The sequence below is a fragment of the Salmo trutta genome, chromosome 34 (genome assembly GCF_901001165.1).
Source record: "Salmo trutta chromosome 34, fSalTru1.1, whole genome shotgun sequence".
NCBI classification, from domain to species: domain Eukaryota; kingdom Metazoa; phylum Chordata; class Actinopteri; order Salmoniformes; family Salmonidae; genus Salmo; species Salmo trutta.
Genome location: NC_042990.1, coordinates 21,452,067 through 21,474,090, shown reverse-complemented (window position 1 = coordinate 21,474,090; position 22,024 = coordinate 21,452,067). Strand labels below are relative to the sequence as shown.

The 22,024-nt window shown below is 44.5% G+C and overlaps 2 protein-coding genes across 3 annotated transcripts in view; both read right to left on the bottom strand.

The window, feature by feature from the left end:
• The window catches only part of LOC115173790 (endonuclease/exonuclease/phosphatase family domain-containing protein 1), a 31,466-nt gene extending 25,516 nt beyond the window's left edge, over nt 1–5,950 (bottom strand). Inside the window, exon 1 of the mRNA XM_029732191.1 lies at nt 4,744–5,950. Within this exon, the coding sequence (XP_029588051.1) occupies nt 4,744–5,594 (851 nt within the window). The 5' untranslated portion in view covers nt 5,595–5,950. The remainder of the gene's footprint in view (nt 1–4,743) is intronic.
• Nucleotides 5,951–13,172: 7,222 nt separating this feature from the next.
• LOC115173789 (septin-7) overlaps nt 13,173–22,024 on the bottom strand; it is a 50,541-nt gene continuing 41,689 nt past the window's right edge. The window contains exons 8-15 of one of the 2 annotated variants that reach the window (XM_029732189.1): nt 21,868–21,960; nt 20,046–20,142; nt 17,099–17,150; nt 16,662–16,787; nt 16,143–16,163; nt 15,414–15,549; nt 14,989–15,134; nt 13,173–14,308 (exon numbers count right to left, since the gene is read on the bottom strand). In XM_029732189.1, the coding sequence (XP_029588049.1) occupies nt 14,272–14,308; nt 14,989–15,134; nt 15,414–15,549; nt 16,143–16,163; nt 16,662–16,787; nt 17,099–17,150; nt 20,046–20,142; nt 21,868–21,960 (708 nt within the window). In that variant the 3' untranslated portion in view covers nt 13,173–14,271. The remainder of the gene's footprint in view (nt 14,309–14,988; nt 15,135–15,413; nt 15,550–16,142; nt 16,164–16,661; nt 16,788–17,098; nt 17,151–20,045; nt 20,143–21,867; nt 21,961–22,024) is intronic. The other variant, XM_029732190.1, reaches the window with a different exon arrangement.

The window sequence follows — 22,024 nt, the reverse complement described above, 5'->3', positions numbered from 1 at the left end:
ATTAAAAAAAGTCCTCCCTCATCTTAAATGGCATTGGATAAAGGGTTACAAAAATATATCGTTTGGCAATCCTGTTTGTAAGCTTTTAAATTATATCAAACACAAACATTTATCTTTTACCGTGATGAAGACATGGATGTCTCATGGTATGGGTATGCAAAATCGGTCAACTTTGATCACCTCTTATCTCCTAAATGTTTTGGCATTCAGGTCCCCCAAAAAATCCCTTTCTGACCACTTCCTCCATGGGCAAATATGTATGGAAAGTTGTTCAAATCAAAAAGGGGTGCAGTCAAAAAGTGATTAAATATCAAATGGAATGACCCAATACAGAACATGCTTCTTCAACATTAGAAGTGAGAAAACCCAGTTGATCTGTAATACCGGTAATCTGTTTAGAAGTCGAGAAGATCTTGTCCAGAGATTGTGTGGTGATCATTGGATGATTGCATTACGAAATTGATCGATTGACTTTAGAATAGCTAACTAGCAACGCTGATCTGATTTTCCTTTATCAGATCATGTCCATACAGATCAACACAGAACACATTGTTTCTGTTATCGGGTCAGTCTGGTCGAATCGATTTTGATTAGAAATACTGTCAGGGTTCTAATGGCGAACCTCATTAATGATGAAGATTAGAACACATTCCAACAGGTCTCTAATCCACACCCGTCCTGAGTGTGTCAGAAATGCCTTGGGGTGGGGGAGTTTGTTTTTTTAGGGAAAACAAGAGTGGTTTACTCGGTAGATAAAGTCAGTTCAGACCCATTTAAACCGTGGAAGCCCTTTTCCACTAACCCTATAGAGGTTTACCTGGGGTGAGAGAATGTGTTTAGGGTGGCAGGTGGGTTGGGGGGTTCCCCCCCACCCCCAAGACTGCGTCAGGCTGGCTGGTGGGACTGGTAGCCAATTGTCTGTGAGTCTAACCTTTGATTCCGTGTGGTGCAGAGCGGAGTTCATTGAACTCCTGTAACTCGCTCCCTGTGCTAGCTGGAGGCAGGCCAAGACAACACGCCCCAGCTTGTACTGTAAACTCAAGTATGTGATAGCTCGCTCCACAGCTGAGCGCTAAGCAAACAGACAACACCGCTCCCCTTCTCCCATGCACCTCCATTTCTCTCCATTCCCCTCCACCTCCTCTCCCCCCTTAGTATCCCTCTCCCTCCAACTTCCTCCCTCCCTGTGCCTCAATGTCCCCAGCCATAACACTCACCTATAATCTGACAGAACACAGGAAAAGGGAGGGACAGCCAGGGGAAGTATCACCGCTTTAGAAAGAACTTTCACGTACAAACCAGTTCAGAGGAGGAAGAGAAGTATCTGGGGTCAAAGTACTGTGCTAAAGGTGGTCAATCATTGGAAATGGCTTTGTTTTCTCCGATTGCTGTGCCTGTAGGACTTTTACGTGTGTGTACACACGTTTAACTATACTTGTAGGGACCAGAAGTCCTCACATGAAGAATAGTAATTAAACTAATTTGAGTGGGGACATTTTGCAGGTCCCCACAAGGAAAACAGCTATTTTTAGGCTTATGTTTTGGTTTAGAATTAGGGATAAGTTTAAGGGTTTGGGGTTAAGGTCACAAAAAATGATTTTTAATGGGAACCAATTGTCTCCCCACAAGTTGAGTAAAACACAACTGTGTGTGAATGTGTGTGTGAGAGAGACTGTACTGTTTGAGACTAGGGTGGGGCAGTATTTTATTCGGTGTTCTTTCTTGCGCCCCACCTGTGATTGTTTTTTTTACCAATTGTAAACATCTTTTTATTTAAAAAAAAAAAATACACTGAGGAATTATTTATTTGACAGACCAGGTGAATGCTATTATCCCTTACTGATGCCACCTGTTAAATCCACTTTCATTAGTGTAGATGAAGGGGAGGTGACAGGTTAAAGAAGGATTTTTAAACCTTGAGACAATTGAGGCATGGATTGTGTATGTGTACCATTCAGAGGGTGAATGGGCAAGACAAGAAATGTAAGTGCCTTTGAAGGGGGTATGGCAGTAGGTGCCAGGCGCACCAGTTTGCGTCAAGAACTGCAAAGCTGCTGGGTTTTTCACGCTCAACAGCTTCAGGTATGTATCAAGAATGGCCCACCACCCAAAGGACATCCAGACAAATTGATACAACTGTGGTTAGCATTGGAGTCAACATGTGCCAGCATCCCTGTGGAACGCCTTCAACACCTAATAGAGTCCATGTCCTGAAGAATTGAGGCTGTTCTGAGGGAAAAAGGGGGGGGTGCAACTCAATATTAGGAAAATGTTCTTAATGTTGTGTACACTCAGTGTAGCTAGCTGGTAGCTTACTAGCTAGTAAGAATTGAAATTGGCATGGGAGCGTCCTAATCTTATATCTGACTAACTCAGGAATTTGAGGTTATTTCAGAATGAACGTTAACTGGCTAGCACATCATGCTCTGTAACATGTTAGCTAGCCATCCCCAGTTAGATCATGCGTTTTCATTTATTGCATCTGCATGCTTATTGCTTTCTCCCTGGTGAATTCATTCGTTCGGAAACTGGTTGTTTGTTTATAATAGTATAATCTAGTCTGTTCAAAACAGTGTCAGCATGCGTTGCAGTGGTCATTTGGTTTGACATGAAAAAGTGAAATAGGTGATGATGATATGGTGTTGTTCAAATGCACAGATCACTTTATACACCCACACACACACACACACACACACACACATATCTCCTCAAAGAAACTAGCAGTAGTTTGAAAACTTGGCATCATATTTCTGTCATGCTGCGTTGTTAACAACTACAACCACCTCGCACCGCGGGTATTCAGCCAATCAGCAGCCGCCACTGCGTTTCAGTCTGTCACACACCGTGTGTGTTTGTGTCCTAACACCACCAGGTGGAATGTGTCCCCCTGTCAATGAGGAGGCCCAGAAAGACATTCTAGACTCACTGCTGCGTCACACTGTCCTGATCTGGGGACTATAGAAGACAACCCACTGAACAAAAATATAAATGCAACATTTTCATTGATTTTACTGAGTTACAGTTCATGTGAGGAAATCAGTCCATTGAAATAAATTAATTAGGCCCTAATCTATGGATTTCACATGACTGGGAATACAGACATGTATCTGTGGGGCAAAGAGTCCTTAAATAAATAAAAAGGGGCCTCAGGATCTCAGTAATTTTGTGCATTTAAATTGTCTTTGATAAAATGCAATTGTGTTCATTGTCCATAGCTTATGCCCATGCCATAACCCCACTGCCACCATGGGGCACTCCGTTCTCATCAGCAAACCGCTCACCCACACGACACCATACACGTGGCCTGCGGTTGTGAGGCCGGTTGGATGTACTGCCAAATTCTCTAAAACGACGTTGGAGGCGGCTTATGGTAGAGAAATGAACATTAAATTCTCTGGCAACAGCTCTGGTGGACATTCCCGCAGCCAGCATTCAAATTGCACGCTCCCTCAAAACTTGACACATCTGTGGCATTGTGTTGTGTGACAAAACTGCTAATTTTAGTGGTCTTTTACTGTCCCCAGCTAAAGGTGAACCTGTGTAATGATCATGCTGTTTAATCAGCTTCTTGATATGCCACACCTGTCAGGTGGATGGATTATCTTGGCAAAGGAGAAATGCTCACTAAACAGGGATGTAAACACATTTGTGCACAAAATTTGACAGATAATATTTTTGTGCATATGGAACATTTCAGGGATCTTTTATTTCAGCTCATGAAACACGGGACCAACACTTTACATGTTGCGTTAATATTTGTGTTCTGTGTAAAACACACACAGTGCTAAGGCACTGAGTCGACTGGGGAAGTCACACCCACTGCCCACAGAGGAAGAGAGTGTGAGTTCATGAATGTCTCTGTTGAGTAGCCCTGGGGACAATCAAAGCCACCGAACACTCAACGACTCATCGTCTCCTATCGATAAATAAAGCTGAACACAGTGGTGAGATAAGGGTCTGGCTTTCTAACGAGACTACTGATCAGACTGCTCTCTCCCTTAACACAGTTTACCTGGTCTGTGATAGGTGTTCACCTGGCAGTACCTCATTTAGGAACCATCCTGAGAGTCCAGTCAGGCTACATTAGTTCATCCAACTACCACCTGCAGATGTGTTTTCCCCCAGGGACACAAAACAAGTGACAAGCACTTCCCTTATCTAACAAATCTATTGGGACTACAGGTGTCATGTCCTGCACTGGCCATGTTTCGCATGTACACTTTTTTTTAGCACAGATGGAACATCCAGTCACCCAAGTCAGACTTCTCTCTGCTACCGCATGGCAAGTGGTACCAGCGTACCAAGTCTAGGTCCAAAAGGCTCCTACCACCAAGCCATAAGACCGCTGAACAACTAATCAAATGGCCACTTGGACTAGTTACATTGACGACCCCCCCCACAACACGTTTTTACACTGCTGCTACTCTTTGTTTATTATGTATGCATAGTCACTGTACCCCTACCTACATGTACAAATTACCTTAACTAACCTGTACATAGCCTCCTTACTGTTATTTTGTGTTCATTTTATTTAGTCAATATTTTCTTAACTATTTCTTGAACTGCATTCTGGTTGAGGGCTTAAACATTTTACAGTAAGGTACACACCTGTTGTATTCGGTGGAAGTGACAAATTAAATGTGATTTGATCACCATACATTGGCATATAATCTACAATGTCTAATGGACAATTTACGTCTATAAAATAGACCATTTGTCAGTAGGGTACAGATCAATACTTACTCGTTTTCAAGCAATGTCATACACACGACCTCTTTGACGCCCGGGTTGTTGGCCTTTTCACAAGAGCAGTTCTGGAGGTTCCAGGTAGCCACCCTGACCACCGCTTTCCCGTCCCGCATCCCCGGCGGAGGCTCCACGTTGGGCCGCACAGACATGATCCGAGTCGGCCCCCCGGGTGGAAGCTCCATGTCTTCACTCCGGAGACTGAATGATGTGGGGCTCGGGTGAGACTTGGTGGTGTAAACCAACCCCCCGTTGGTATTGGTGGAAGGTGTTCTGGAACGCTCTACGAACACTTGAAAGCGAATTTTGTCCAATAGAGATGAGTTTATGTTATTGACCCTCACCAAGTCTTCGATGCTTTTAAACGGACCGTTTTCCATCCGGTATTCTACTATGTTCTTCGCTATTTTATCCGTGATGCCACGGATGCTCATGAGCTGCGCCGGTGTGGCGGTGTTGATGTTCATACCTGTGCATGACAGGTGGGGTTCGAAGTCTTTACGCAGAGACGACGGCGAGTGTTGGGACGAACTCGTCCTGCTCGAGACGCATATTTCCAGTCTGATAATCTCCAGTTTGCCGGCACCGATTCCGCTCACGAGAGCCAAGTCCTCTACCTTTTTAAACCCCGCAATGCAGTTCCGATACTCCACGATATTCTGCGCTACCGTGCGGTTCACTCCCGGTAGAGTCATCAGCTCCTCCTCGGTGGCCGTGTTGATATTCAGCCGCTCCTGGTTCACGAGGATGTGGCTGAAGTTGCACGCGGCGCTAAACTTGCGCTTGCTGTTGCTGAAATCCGTCGGGTCTTTGGGGATCGAGCGGTGGCACCCCAAATTCCCTCCCATGGCTGCGGCTCAGTTGGCAGGTCTATCCACCGGGCCTGGGAACAGTCTAGACCACGGGTAGACCGGACAGAGAGGCGAAGGCAGCAGCACCACAGCAGCAGGAGCGCAACATGTAAAAGTAGCCTACAGTGTGATAGATCGACTCCTGTTCAGACATGCAAGACAGTTCTTTCGGGATTAAAATAGATAGAAAATACGCACAAAACAGCAGGTCCAATTCTTTAGTCGTTTAGCTGTCTGTCTCACTCCATTTATATCATGAAGCCTACTGGTGTTAGGTGATGGCTGAATATTCAGGTACCGTCCACACCGGTCAGCTCGCCTAGAGGAACTGGCCGGTGGCGTGCTGGTGCTGCAGCGGCGTTCGCGTTAAACGCCAGGGGGGCGTGACTCTAACCTTCAGTGCACATGTTCCACTGTGTCCTTGAAGAGGACTTCAGATCTGATGCGATCTATTTTACATTATAATACATGCTTACAATGGTGACAGTCTACAGAGAGAAGAGCTCTCAAAATCAGAGCTCTCAATACAGGCTTTCACATGTAAAATGCAGACTAATATAATCCATTTGTGTTATAAGGAATATTACTTCCAACAGGTTATAAAACACTTAATCCACATCAAAACCCTAAAATTCGATTTTTCTATTAAAACTCCTAATCTATTGGTTTATGTTTGACACCTCTGAAACAGGCCAGAAGCTTACACAAGTGGTACACAGGATTTATTTTCATTGAGTTGGTGAAAAAACTCAAACACCGTAGCAACTCACATGTAGGTGCTCTTTATGAAAAGGAGAAGTGTGCACGATGATGATGAGATTGATCTTTTCTCGTCTACAAAATAAGCTATTATTAAAACTAAAGTTGAGATATAAGATGTAATAGATGACTATAATAATATAAAACAATATGTGTAATATCATTTTTTACACAGACACTTCAGCAAATAGTACTCAAACGTGTCTCCATGTTGGTCACAGAGGCCCCTACAGGTTCTCAGTTTTGCATTTCAAATAGTGTTACAACACTTCATTTATTTTCAGTAAATAAAATACACAGATATGGGTGCACTGCAAGCAGGGATAGAATATAAATGTGTATTTCAAAGCTTCATATAGCCCACAGCTTCCAGGCTCTCTAGCTCTCTCATTCGCTCGAAAACGGAAATAAATGAACTAGGCCCCATTTCTTCCCTCTCCAGTCAAATAGAAATATGCAGACAACAGAACGACCAATGAGAGAGAGGTGCTGAAGGTGGTCAGAGTTTTACATAACATGATGCATTGTGGTCAGTTTAAGTGGACAACCAGGCTAAGTAATACCATTCTGGTTCTCTACACGACAGTTTTTTCTCTCTTCTGATTTCATTAGCATCTCATTAGCATTTTAGATTAGCCAAAAGGGGATTATGTTGGATTTGATCTCTGGCTACATAAAGGTGGTGATAGATAAGCCATCAAACTGTATAGCAAGTTCTGAACTATGTAACAGAGCTGTACAACACGTATTGTGTTTTGTTAGAATGTTAGAAGTCTTAATAAAAGCAATGTGGATGTTATGCTGTGAGGGTTCAGCATAACAAAGCAGTGGACTTCCCTTTTGGAACTGTGTATGCAGGTTTTTGCTCTAGCCCTGCTCTAAGCACACCTTATTCAGCAAATTTAGGCCACCCCTGGAAGCTGTAGACAGGAAGATATCTGAGCGCCATGCAGCAAACACAGGTATGGTTCCACCACCAGTACTGATGGGGAAAGCCAGTGTTCCTCTCACACCTCTTTATAAAGCATCGGACTGTTCATGACATGGCTCAAAGTCAAAACACTTCCACCTTTACTTGAACCCTGTTCTTATTTCACAATACCAAGGAGGTCGTAATCACTGAGAAAACACCAACAGGTAATAAAGCTGTATGATGTCTACAGATGGATAAAAACCACAAAACAAGATGTACCAAAACGGTATGAATTCACAAAAGGATTAGGGGATAATTAAAAAATAAATAATAATAAAGTGATCACAGCCAAAAATAGCTGTAAAGATTTAGCTATCACACAGTGATATGACAGACATGTTGAGGATCCCGTTTCCCCTACCAGTAACCCTGTGCTCTGTTCCATGCCACTTCTTTGCCAATATTGACTCACTTATACTCTAGTTGTGTCAGCCAAGGCTCTGACCTGTTGAGCATGGAGCTGTAGCGTGACCAGATCACAACCCACATTTTCTCTTCTTGACCCCTATCCAACTTCTCTCAATTACTCTGATCATATCACCATATAAACTAACTTGCCCATGTGGACACAGACACGTATATGAAGTGTGTCTCAGTATGCAAGACTGGTGCTAGCACTGCCAAGGTAGTGGGTTCAATTCCCGCAGGGATCAACATAATACAAATGTATGCACTCACCAACTAAGTGGCTTTGGCGACAGGTACACACATAGGCTGTTTACACAGGCAGTGCATTTCTGATCTTTGTCCCACCAATAGGTATTTTGACCAATCACATCAGATCTTTTCACATAAGATCTTTTTCAGAAAAAAAATATCAGAATTGGGCTGCCTGTGTAAACGTAGGCATAGATGCACAAAGATACACAGACACAATCATTGTCTGGTCCAATGACGTAATGGGATTCTGGCTAACAAAAGGCCCGTCTCCATGGTGGCAGAGACCACAGGTGGTGAAACAGTGCAAACCCACATACAAAATAGAATCTGGCCCCTGATCCCTTAGTGGGTCCAAAACTGAGAGGCCCGTTAGACTAACGTACTGCTGTGTAACCCTATTGTGTGACACCACGAGAGTGTGGCACACCAAGCGAGTGCACTGTGTGTGTTGGCTGGGCTCCCTGCTTGTACCATCAAACCCCTGCACTTACCCAGAAAGCTGCAGCCTGCTTGGTGTTCAACCTTCCAAAGTTCTCCCATGTCGCCCCACTCTTCCGCACACTCCACTGGCTTCCAATCTCGCATCCACTACAAGACCACTGTTCTTGCCTATGGAGCAGCAAGAGGAACTGTCCCTCCCTACCTTCTGGCTATGCTAAAACCTGACACCCCAACACGAGCACTTCCGTTCTGCCACCTCTGGTCTCTTGGCCCTCCCACACCTACGAGAGGGCAGCTCCCGCTCAGCCCAGTCAAAGCTCTTCTCTGTCCTGGCACCTCAATGGTGGAACCAGCTTTCCCCTGAAGCTAGCACAGCAGAGTTACAGCCCATACCAACTAGTGTTGGGGCAGAACCCTAATCTTCCCTCTGTACTGGTTGACAAGCCACCAGCACTAGAAGGGGCCAGTGTGAGTGCATAGGTGGGACAGCACCTTTTGGGGGGGGGGGGATTGTTTTAAGAAGGTCAGACCAATGATCATTTAGCTATTTGATTTTGAATTGTAAGGCCCCTTGAAGTATCCCAAAAATATAACACAAATATTTAATGAAAAATGTTTTTTGGCCTTACTGCTGCTAGCCCATACAAACACATTGATTAACAGATTCCCTACATGGAACAACAGATAGTCCCCCCCAAAAACATCTAAAGGAAGTTTGTTCTGAAGTATCGGTCCTATATCTGATAGATATAAGAAAGATGAGGAAACATTAAAACATCTTGACGTATTTAACCCCATAGTTTTGGCACTAAACAGTCTCCATATATACTGTACTTCCATTCATTTTTTCAAATGGTACCTGGGGACCTTCAGATGAGTATTGTGAGGCCTGAGGGCGTCCTAGAGCAAAATCAGTCAGTATCTGGTGTGACCACCATTTGCCTCATGCAGCGCGACACATCTCCTTCACATAGAGATGATCAGGCTGTTGATTGTTGCCTGAGAAATGTTGTCCCACTGCTCTTCAATGGCTAAGCGAAGTTGCTGGATATTGGCGAGAACTGGAACACGCTGTCGTACATGTCGATCCAGAGCATCCCAAACATGCTCAATGGGTGACATGTCTGGTGAGTATGCAGGGCATGGAAGAACTAGGACATTTTCAACATCCAGGAATTGTGGACAGATCCTTGCAACATGGTCTGTGCATTACCATGCTGAAACCTGAGGTGATGGAGAAGGAATGGCATGACTATGGGCCTCAGGATCTCGTCACAGTAATCTGTGCATTCAAATTGTCATTGATAAAATGCAATTGTGTTCATTGTTCGTAGCTTATGCCTATCCATACCATAACCCCACCCCATGGGGCACTCTGTTCAGAACATTGACATCAGCAAACCACTCACCCACACGAAACCAGGATTGAATTGTGAAGAGCATACTTCCCCAGCTTGCCAGTGGCCATCGGTGAGCATTTGCCCACTGAAATTGGTTACGACGACAAACTGCAGTCAGGTCAAGACCCTAGTGAGGACGACGAGCACGCAGATGAGCTTCCCCGAGAAGGTTTCTGACAGTTTGAGCAGAAATTCATCAGGTTGTGCAAACCCACAGTTTCATCATCTGTCTGGGTGGTTGGTCTCAGATGATCCAGCAGGTGAAGAAGCCTGATGTGGAGGTCCTGGGCTGGACTGGTTACACATGGTCTGCAGTTGTGAGGTCGGTTGGACATACTGCCAAATTCTCTAAAATTACGTTGGAGGCAACAGCTCTGGTGGACATTCCTGCAGTCAGCACACTCCCTCAAAATTGACATCTGTGGCATTGTGTTGTGTGACAAAACTGCATATTTTAAATTGGCCTTTTATTGTCCCCAGCACAAGGGGCACCTGTGAAATGATCATACTGTTTAATCAGCTTCATGATATGCCACACCTGTCAGGTGGATTGATTGTCTTGGCAAAGGAGAATTGCTCACTAACATGGATGCAAACAAATTTGTGCACAAACCTTTGACAGAAATAAGCTTTTGTTGGTATGGTCAATTTCTGGGATATTTTATTTCAGCTCATAAAACATGGGATCAACACTTTCCATGTGGTGTTTATATTGTTGTTCAGTGTAGTTTGTAGGCCAAACCGTTCGGACGCTACATACGATTTTATGAGAAGACCACATTTTGGCATGTCTCATGGTTTGACAAACACCACTCTAGCTCCGTCACCTTTCACCGCAGGTGTGGAAGTGCAACATACTGATCTCTAGCTTAAATTTACAGATTTTTATGGGGATTTTTACAAATGCTAATTAGATTTCCACTGTGGCGCAGACATCAACTTTAGGGGGTTAAATAATCCACACAGCACCCCCCCCCCCACCCCCCACGAGCACTGATAGCTACTTTGAGGAAAAAATGACTTACTATGCCTGTGATATGTGGTTGTCTCACCTAGCTATCTTAAGATGAATGCACTAACTGTAAGTCGTTCTGTATAAGAGCGTCTGTTAAATTACTAAAATGTAATATGTAAAAATGTGTGTGTACTGTGTGTGTGTGGAACAGCGAGTGTGTATCACACAGTGTGTGTTTGTGTTGCCTTGTCCAAGCCACACAGAGAAAAAAGCTAAAACGTGTCGACAGCCACAGTGGCAAATGTTCTCCCTCCGCAGTCTGTCTGCTTGGACCCAGTCCAGCACACCACACACACAGAGCTCCAAAAACACTAAGGTCATTGTCAAAATGAGCAATTTAGCAGAACAGACACTGCAAGCCAAGTCAGAGGACTGCATTTAGCAAGAGCCCCCTGTGTTTCACCAGCTATGGAACAGTATTTGGCAGGAAGGAGGTCTCAGGGGTGATAGACTACAGAAAAGCACTGAGCGGTGGACAGCGAAAATAAATCGAAGCGTCTTAGTGTTATGTAAGAAAGATTGGATCCAGACCAGGCAGCAAGAGACTGCTGATGAGTGGTTTAGCATTAGTAACCACTCCACTGAGGCATAGAGCTGAATGGGGCACTGTAAATAGTCAGGGAGCCTTATAACTAAGTGGACTGAGCAATGCATGCAGTGTCTAGAGAAAGCTCACAACTGAGGCAGGACTCAAGGTGACAATACATAGAGATGATAGAAAGTTTGAGGAAGATCTCTGTCAGTTTCTTCATAGCTCCCTAGCAGGTCAATACAGTATGTGATCAAAATGCACTATGGCACAACTGAATTTATATCCAATGACTTTGAGTGGAGTAATTGAGTGTTACCCTTAGTGCAATGGCCATTAATAAAACCTGGTTAGTAGGGATGTTCAGTCTGGACCGCATGGCTCCAGGGGTGCTGAGCAGAGCGAGGAAATGAACCTTGACCATTGTCCAGTTTGACTTGGCTAGGATGATGTGGTCAGACAGACACCAAGGACCAACGCCAACACAGCTTTCTGTGTCAAAGGGTGTCGGTCCACCGTTGACCCAATATCGATTGACAGGCTTTTACTGCTTAACTATTACGATCAGCTAATTCCTAGATCACCATTGTCTCTTGCTCCGTTTTAGGTCAAACCTTACCTATAATTCATTATTTTGTCTCAAAATCATCCATCCCAACAGGATGGTTCCGAAGTTTATTCAGATGCCCGAGATGACATTTAGTCCAAGTCACAACTGATTTTAGCTTGTAAGCCTATTAGTATGTGCTAAGCACTATATTTCATTGACCAAGGAATTCTTGCTTGCCACTTACATCAGGTGAGAGACTACCTACTTTTACCTTTGGTCTCTTTCACCTGAAGTGGGTAAAAGGCATCAAAGGTAATCAAATCACATTTATTTATATAGCCCTTCTTACATCAGCTGATATATCAGTGTTATACAGAAACCCAGCCTAAAACCCCAAACAGCAAGCAATGCAGGTGTAGAAGCACGGGGGCTAGGAAAAACTCCCTAGAAAGGCCAAAACCTAGGAAGAAACCTAGAGAGGAACCAGGCTATGAGGGGTGGCCAGTCCTCTAATCAGCCATCTCCCCAAATGAACTCGGAGTGTATTTCTCTATTCAGGAGGATTCAGGTTTGGAGTACACCATGACAAGATGATCAGGTCTAAAGAGCAGAATGTTCAAGGGGCACAGAGAGTGTGTGTGTGATGACTGATCAATCAGCCTGGAAACTCCTGAGATATGCCCTATGACTGCATGGCAGGGATCCCCAACTGACAGCCCAGTCTGAGCCCAATTATTATATTTTATTATAAAAAATATATACATATCATTCTTGGACCTAAGACTAAAAACACCAGGAAATCAGCTCCAAGTGATTTAATATTGTGGAATTCTGTTCAAGTATTCCCATGCATAATAGAGATACGTGATCGTATACAAAATGTAAGAAAGGTTTGAAATAATGTCAAATATCTCTTTGGGCTTCTGGTGGTCAATTTGCAGTCTACAAATGATTTGTAATTATGTTCCGGACCCCCGAATACCTGCTCAAGAAAAAACAAAAACAATTGGGCCTGCGGCTGAATGTTGATCCCTGTTGTATGGGATATGTTGGAGTCAGTCGTTATTCACTGCCCCCTGCTGGTGAAATATAGCATGCGTCTTGGTGTGGGGGACATATCGCTGATGACAGCTTTTGGCTTGAAACTGGAATCAAAGGCGAGCTAAGCAGCATCATATCCCACTACTTCACTTCCATCTCAACAAAAAGCTTCTTTGATTCCCCTGATTTCAATAAAGCCAACTGGGGTTGTATCATCACAAGTTTATTATGACTACAATAAAAACAAAAGAAATACAGAGATGCATTACATGAACAGAGTTAAATGTGATGTAAGGGAAGGGAACCCCATCGTTGTTTATTACAGTCAATACAGACCTGTTTACAGTCATTGGTCATTGTAAGTAAACAACAACAGGGTTATGTTAATGGTTTGAGTTAACAACCAAACTTTCCTCCCCCACCGTCTTCTAAAACAGGGTTTCTCAGCCCTGGTCAAGGGGGCCTACTGTGGAGCAGCTGGAGTGAAGTCCAGCATGCACAGTAAACCTCACAGACCAGAACGGAGAAATGCCTACAAACATAAAATGAAAAATGTAATGATTACTGTAGCAGGGCCAATATAATAGAGAGAGAGAAAAAAGACAAAATAACCAGCAATGAAACGTTCTAACATGACTGAAGTTATACACTGCGGTCCATGGCTAGATCATTTAAATGACAACAAATGGAAGGATAACATTTTTGGATGAGGGCCAAAAAATAACGATAACTAAATAACAAAAATGGTTATAAAAACAAAAACGCCTGAGGTGTGTAGCTTGGTGTGTAGCTTCCTACTCCGCAGTTTGGTCATTTGGCGTTAAATAGAACAGTACAACAAAGTCGTGCAGTCTCCAAGGTCATCTAACTAGAAAGAGGAAAAGAAAGCAAGAAGTGTTGCGGCATTCTGGGTTTCAAAAAGAAAAGGAAATCTTCTCTGAAATCCTGAAATAGCTCATACCTGTGTGTTTTGTTTGTGCGTGTGGGACTGCGTGTGTGCTTGAGAACTGCAAACCAAAAAACATGATTGTACAAGAGTCTAACATGCCCATTTCAGGAAGAATAAGAACGGTCTTTGGGGAGGAGAGCGAGAGAACAGAAAGGAGACATGTTCCAGGACTGAGCATGTCTGTGACAGTGGGTCTAATGTAGGACCCCAGGTAGAACCCACTTCCCCCAGACAGACCACACTGCTCCTTCATGTATACACACAGTAACAGGCTGTTGGTCGACAGACAAACTGACAGTCCAGGTTGGTCAATTGGCAACGAGTACATTGTCACACGGTGGTCTTCCCGAAATACTTTTAAAATATCTTCTTCTTTTTGTTCTTTTCCAGGGTCCTGTAGCGGCGTGAGAGAGAGAAAAGAGATGGAGAGGGAAGAGAGACAGATGATTACTAAATTGATTATGAGGCAGAGCTCTTTATAATGAGCTGTGTATGCAGTATATGCTGTGCTGTGTACTTGTGTGATATCCAAACAGCACTATGGCTGCACCCAGTGCCATTTCCAGCCGTTCAGCGGTGTGTATTGTCTCAAAAGGAGTGTGTTTTGTGCTCTGCCTTTTCCCAACCCTTGAGACACAATTGTTTCTTCCAAAATAATAACATTCCACCCCCCCATTTGTTTTCACACTGCTGCTACTCGCTGTTTATTATCTACTATGCATTGTCGCTTTACCCCCACCTACATGAACAAATGACCTCTAACCCTAACCCCCGCACCAGTAGCCTCGTTATTGTGTTACATTTTATTATTTTTTCCTTTAGTTTATTTGGTAAATATTTTCTTAACTCTTCTTGAACTGCACTGTTGGTTAGGGGCTTGTAAGTAAACATTTCATGGTAAGGTCTACACTTGTTGTATTCGGCGCATGTGATTTGAGTAGAAAAACACATACTGTATTATATATGACACCGGAAAAAAACAGGTTGAATAATTGTTCACGGTTGACTCCATGTAATATAGTTCTATAGAAATGTGTTGTCCGTCTTCTTCATGTGCGTTGTAGTGTGCTGTACCTGGATGCGTCTAGTTTCTGTTGCTCCAGCACCCTCTGCTGTGCCTCCCAGTTGTGCTTCTCGTCCTCCAGCTGACGTCTCTTCTCCTCCAGCTCCTTGTGCTGGGCCTCCAGGTTCTTCTTCATCTGCTCATGGCGCCGCTGGAGCTGGAGACAGAACAGTTTGCACCATTTGCATGGCTGGAGTCTAGTGTGTGTGTGTGTGTATATATGTGTGTGTATGTGTGTGTGAGAGAGATATATTCGTGTGTCTGTGTGAGTGTGTTAGATGCATCTATTTCTTATGAATACATTGTTAATTAAAACATACAAATGTAACCTTTCAAACTGGTGTCTTTTTTAAGTGAGATTGCTCCATTAATAAATAAACAGGGGGCAAGTGAGTGAGTTTTAGTGGTGTGAAGGTGTTCTGTTAGGTTCCTGTACCTCTAGCTCAGAGTCTTTGAGCTTCTGGATCTTCTCCTTGACCTTCATCTCAAACACCTGCTCCATTTCCATCTCCATCTTCTCCATCTTGGTCACGTGCTCCCTCCTCTCCTCCTCCATCTGGGCCAGGGGACTCCTGCAGGGTTGAGGCACGCACACATCATCCACCAGTCTGAGGCCTTAAACCCCAGCTCTAGCAAAGAGTAGTCAAACTCAGAAATTCCTGTCACGATCTCTCCTGCATACACTTATGCCTGGAGGAGGAGGAGCAGGGGAGAGGAAGGCCTTGGACGTGGAAGACCCAGCAATTCAGTGAGAGGATAATATTAATTTCTGTTAGTGAACGCCAAGCCATTGAGTCGCTGAGTTAGTGAACGCCAAGCCATTGAGTCGCTGAGTTAGTGAACGCCAAGCCGCCAAAAAGCTCTATTGGTACAGTTGCTAAGTGAAGCTCACAAAAAAAAGCAAGAGCCTAATCATAGGACAAAAATGATTTTCCTGGAAGACTATTGGAGACTATTCTACCAACAAGTATTCAATGAAGACTTCTGGGCAGTTTGCTAATGCTGTAGAATGATTTCATCTATATTGTGACCTGGTAGGGGCCTCTAGCATATAATAAAGAGCAGCATCTCTATACAAACACAGGGAATGTACGAGGCAGACGGAAAAACAGATAGGAGAGAAAGTAGAAACGGAGCTAACTTGAAGAACTGAAATGACACTTACATGCCTTCACTTGTGTCAAATCTAAAAAAAGAGAAACACACACTCTTAGCATGCTGATATGATGACCATGCGTTAGAGAGCTATTAGCTAGCTAATGAGAACCAATGCTGGTGGTTACTTTGACATTACGGTGCATTATTGTAGCGAGGTTCTCTGTGCTTGGCTGTGAATTAGCAGTGATTTAGGCTTATTAGACTGTTAGATCCAGCCCAGATTCTGTGTGTGGGTGACTGTTAGATCCAGCCCAGATTCTGTGTGTGGGTGACTGTTAGATCCAGCCCAGATTCTGTGTGTGGGTGACTGTTAGATCCAGCCCAGATTCTGTGTGTGGGTGACTGTTAGATCCAGCCCAGATTCTGTGTGTGGGTGACTTAGTCCCTGTGATCAGGGGAGAGGATTGCAGTAGTGCAGGGCCTTGTCTCATTCCCTTCATCCACGCTGATCCAGAACTGCAATGGAGAGAAATGAAAAACAGAACCACTTACAAACACCTTTGGTCGACTGTTGGTTAGTACTAACTTGGTCATTGGTCCCTTGTTCTTGTTGTTGTCCACTCCGTTGTAGGTGACGGCTGCTAGCTTCCTGCTGCGGTAGTTCTCATAGTGGACGTTGTTGGTCACGTCCTTCAGGTCCTGCATGTGGGTTCTGGATCAAATCAAATTAAAACTTTATTTAAACTGCATGTAGGTTCTGGAACAAGACAGAACAGAACCACTCAAATACAACTTTTTTTAAACTAAAATTAACCACAGCAATAAACTTTACAGTAAAAAAACGATGTGACACTAAAAGACATTTAAACAGTCAGAGAGAGCAGTGAGGAACGATATGGCACTGAGAAGTGGCACCATAATGTCTCTGCCATCTGCTGATGCTCATGCAGAGTGTAAAACAGGACACTCATTGGTGCATGACCATCATGCAGAGGAGTGTGTTTGTGTGTGTTACAACAGTACCTGATGAGCATGTTCCTCAGGATGGTGAAGTCACAGTGCTCTCCATTCTCCACTAGAGAGAAAGAAATAAAGAGAGCGAGAGAAAAAGAGAGAGGAAAAGAGAGAGAGAGAGAGAGAGAGAGAGAGAGAGAGAGAGAGAAAAAAAAAGAGAGAGAAGAGAGAGAGAAAAAGAGAGAGAGAAAAAGAGAGAGAGAGAAAAAGAGAGAGAAAAGGAGAGAGAGAAAAGGAGAGAGAGAGAAAAAGAGAGAGAGAGAGAGAAAAAGAGTCAGAGACAAAAAGAGAGAGAAAAGGAGAGAGAGAAAAGGAGAGAGAGAGAAAAAGAGAGAGAAAAAGAGAGAGAAAAAGAGTCAGAGTTAGAGTTGTCAGTTACCACAAGGGGGTATGACAGTCACAGGAGGGAGATCGAGAGCTCGTCACTGCTCAAGGGAAGACCTCACGTCCTCGCTCCTCGTAACCCATCAGAGAAGGTCACAGGGGAGGGGACTCTGGCTTTCTCATCCAATTAGTTTTGAGAAGGGGACGAGGAGACAGGATGCGAGGAGTATGCAATTAAGATCTTCCCCTAGAGATTGCGTGGAGTAGAAGGAAGGCGAGTCGGTGTAATACTGTCAGCAGCCACAATGTGGTGCCAGACACCATGTATACTCCCACATACACTCATTCCCCTGAGGTTTCTGCCTGACTGCTGGGTGTAGGGAGTGGATCACATAGCTGAAGTGTGGCCTTCCCCTCTCCCTCTCTATATTTATACACTTACATGGTGCCAGAAACATTTTTGGTAATCCAAAACTCATGCAACCGCCACAGAGGTACTGTAGTCGTAGTAACCGCACAGTTCATCCAGTCGAGAGAACACAACTTTACTATCTTATACCAGAATTACAGCATCTCACATACACTACAGACCAAAGATGTTGACTTGTAATCTGGTCATAGACAGAGATACAGAGCTGTATCCGAATGGTAGAGTTTAGGGTAGAGCTGACATTCCCATCTACTTTTGCAGCGGTACAAAACAGTGGGGAGCAGAGAGGGGACATGAATTCACTTCTGGGGTTGGAGTGTATTCTCGTGTGTGTGTACACACATGACCTGAGCTCTGGGATCATGAGGTTAAAGTTCAAAATAGCTAGCTAAACTTCATACACGTCTACTCTAAGACAAGTGCTGTAGAGTCTAGAATCATTTAGAGGGAGTGGTGCTAAAGCAGCTTCCTGTTGGTCTGTCTGTCTGGCATCAAAGAGAACTGAACACATATCCTGTTGGTCTGTCTGTCTGGCATCAAAGAGAACTGAACACATATCCTGTTGGTCTGTCTGTCTGGCATCAAAGAGAACTGAACACATATCCTGTTGGTCTCTCTGTCTGGCATCAAAGAGAACTGAACACATATCCTGTTGATCTGTCTGTCTGGCATCAAAGAGAACTGAACACATATCCTGTTGGTCTGTCTGTCTGGCATCAAAGAGAACTGAACACATATCCTGTTGGTCTCTCTGTCTGGCATCAAAGAGAACTGAACACATATCCTGTTGGTCTGTCTGTCTGGCATCAAAGAGAACTGAACACATATCCTGTTGGTCTGTCTGTCTGGCATCAAAGAGAACTGAACACATATCCTGTTGGTCTGTCTGTCTGGCATCAAAGAGAACTGAACACATATCCTGTTGAGTAGAACACGTCTGTCTGCAACATACAGGACTCTCCTCAAAACACACCCCTCCATCTAAAAGGGCCTGTTAAATGCTGAGTTGATACATAGCAATGGTCATTTAATCTCAAAGCTTTTCCTTTGTTAAGACATTAAACAAATGTAATTTTCGTCGTATGCAAAATGACCTAAGTACTACTGTATTTGTTAAGAACATTCCATGGTCATTAAGTCACCAGTAGATATAGCTGAGTATTTACCGGGCTGACGTAACTGGTCAGACAGGAACACACATCACTCAGGGCCAGAGATAACATAGCAAGTGAATGTTGATAACACAACATAACTAAATGTCAACTGCTGGGCAGGAGGCTACTGAACTTCCCCTGGTTCTAGTAGTATAATGTTTAGTATAGGAATAGTGTTGAATAATGTTACATTTTAATACTCTTTTTGAGCTGAAACTAGAAATGTAGATGAATTTGATTTAACTAGGCAAGTCCCAACTAGATGGGATTAGAAATGTAGATGTATTTGATTTAACCAGGCAAGTCCCAACTAGATGGGATTAGAAATGTAGATGTATTTGATTTAACCAGGCAAGTCCCAACTAGATGGGATTAGAAATGTAGATGTATTTGATTTAACCAGGCAAGTCCCAACTAGATGGGATTAGAAATGTAGATGTATTTGATTTAACCAGGCAAGTCCCAACTAGATGGGATTAGAAATGTAGACGTATTTGATTTAACCAGGCAAGTCCCAACTAGATGGGATTAGAAATGCAGACGTATTTGATTTAACCAGGCAAGTCCCAACTAGATGGGATTAGAAATGTAGATGTATTTGATTTAACCAGGCAAGTCCCAACTAGATGGGATTAGAAATGCAGACGTATTTGATTTAACCAGGCAAGTCCCAACTAGATGGGATTAGAAATGCAGACGTATTTGATTTAACCAGGCAAATCCCAACTAGATGGGATTAGAAATGTCACCATTTGAATTAAGATACAGAAAGGGCCTAAGGGAAAAAGCATAACGGTCATTCTAAGTCAAACATGACCTGCAGGCGCACTTCCCCAACACAAACACACACACACAGCTGCCCGGATAATATATTGACCCCCATAGTAGGGTGAGAGATTGTATTACTTCCACACGTAAACCTTTCAAAGTTAAACAAATCGACGTGTGGGGAAACCTTAGTGCTAATATCAAATAACACCCAGAGGCTGTGTGTGTGTGTGTATCCAGGCCAGTGTCTTGACTGTGACCTCTGACCCATGACCCTCACCTTCCGCCACGCCCCAGGGGTACTGCCTCCCTCTCACCCGCTTCTCATTGACCACGATGATGGTGTTGCTACCAACAACAGCCAGGGGCAAGCGATCCTGCAGGGGAGAGAGATAAACATTACACAGCAGACACATAACTCATTCAAATAACCTGTTAGACAAGGCTATGCACACACATTCTGCTGCGGTGAAGTATGTTTACCAAGACTCCTTTTTTAAAATTGGATGGAAAATTGACTGGAGATAAAGTAGTGCATTGGGAACACAGCAACTCTAATGGCAGTGACAGTTGAGAACAGTGGATTGTGTGTGTGTGTCTGTTGGCTTGTGTGTTTCTGTGTGTACCTTTAGTGAGTGTGTGTTTGATTGTTCGCTCCTGTGTGTGTGACAAGTGCATAGTGTGCTGGACCAGTAGAGGACATGTGATTGTGTGACCTAATCAATACTAACCCCTCAGCGGCTGTGGTAGCCAACTAACCCCTCAGCGGCTGTGGTAGCCAACTAACCCCTCAGCGGCTGTGGTAGCCAACTAACCCCTCAGCGGCTGTGGTAGCCAACTAACCCCTCAGCGGCTGTGGTAGCCAACTAACCCCTCAGCGGCTGTGGTAGCCAACTAACCCCTCAGCGGCTGTGGTAGCCAACTAACCCCTCAGCGGCTGTGGTAACCAACGAACCCCTCAGCGGCTGTGGTAGCCAACGAACCCCTCAGCGGCTGTGGTAGCCAACTAACCACTCAGCGGCTGTGGTAGCCAACTAACCACTCAGTGGCTGTGGTAACCAACGAACCACTCAGTGGCTGTGGTAACCAACGAACCACTCAGTGGCTGTGGTAACCAACGAACCACTCAGCGGCTGTGGTAACCAACGAACCACTCAGCGGCTGTGGTAACCAACGAACCCCTCAGCGGCTGTGGTAACCAACGAACCACTCAGCGGCTGTGGTAACCAACGAACCCCTCAGCGGCTGTGGTAACCAACTAACCCCTCAGCGGCTGTGGTAGCCAACTAACCCCTCAGCGGCTGTGGTAGCCAACTAACCCCTCAGCGGCTGTGGTAGCCAACTAACCCCTCAGCGGCTGTGGTAGCCAACTAACCCCTCAGCGGCTGTGGTAGCCAACTAACCCCTCAGCGGCTGTGGTAGCCAACTAACCCCTCAGCGGCTGTGGTAGCCAACTAACCCCTCAGCGGCTGTGGTAGCCAACGAACCACTCAGCGGCTGTGGTAACCAACGAACCACTCAGCGGCTGTGGTAACCAACGAACCACTCAGCGGCTGTGGTAACCAACGAACCACTCAGCGGCTGTGGTAACCAACGAACCACTCAGCGGCTGTGGTAACCAACGAACCACTCAGCGGCTGTGGTAACCAACGAACCACTCAGCGGCTGTGGTAACCAACGAACCACTCAGCGGCTGTAGTAACCAACGAACCACTCAGCGGCTGTGGTAACCAACGAACCACTCAGCGGCTGTGGTAACCAACGAACCACTCAGCGGCTGTGGTAACCAACGAACCACTCAGCGGCTGTGGTAACCAACGAACCACTCAGCGGCTGTGGTAACCAACGAACCACTCAGTGGTTTCTCTCTTATCAATCCTGGGGCTGGTGGGGCCAGTTCAGCCAAAACACTAGTAGTGGATTTTAGTGTTAGATTTATGCCTTCAGCAGGGCTGTAAACACTACATTTCATGATCAGGATAAAGACAGTGTTGTGTTCATGTTTGTCAAGTTTTTTCTCCTATTCAATTCCATCTTTGGTGTGGAGAATAAAAGCTGTGTGTGTGTGTGTGTGTGTGTGTGTGTGTAGGGGGGATCCAAACCTTGATCTTCTTGACCATCTTGTTCTCCTCCTCATCGTTGGTCTCTGGGAACTCGTAGATCTGGATTTTGTGTTCTGTGATTTCTCGCATGATCTATAAAGAGAGGGAGGGGGAAGAGAGAGAGAGAGAGAGGGGGGAGAGAGAGAGAGAGAGAGAG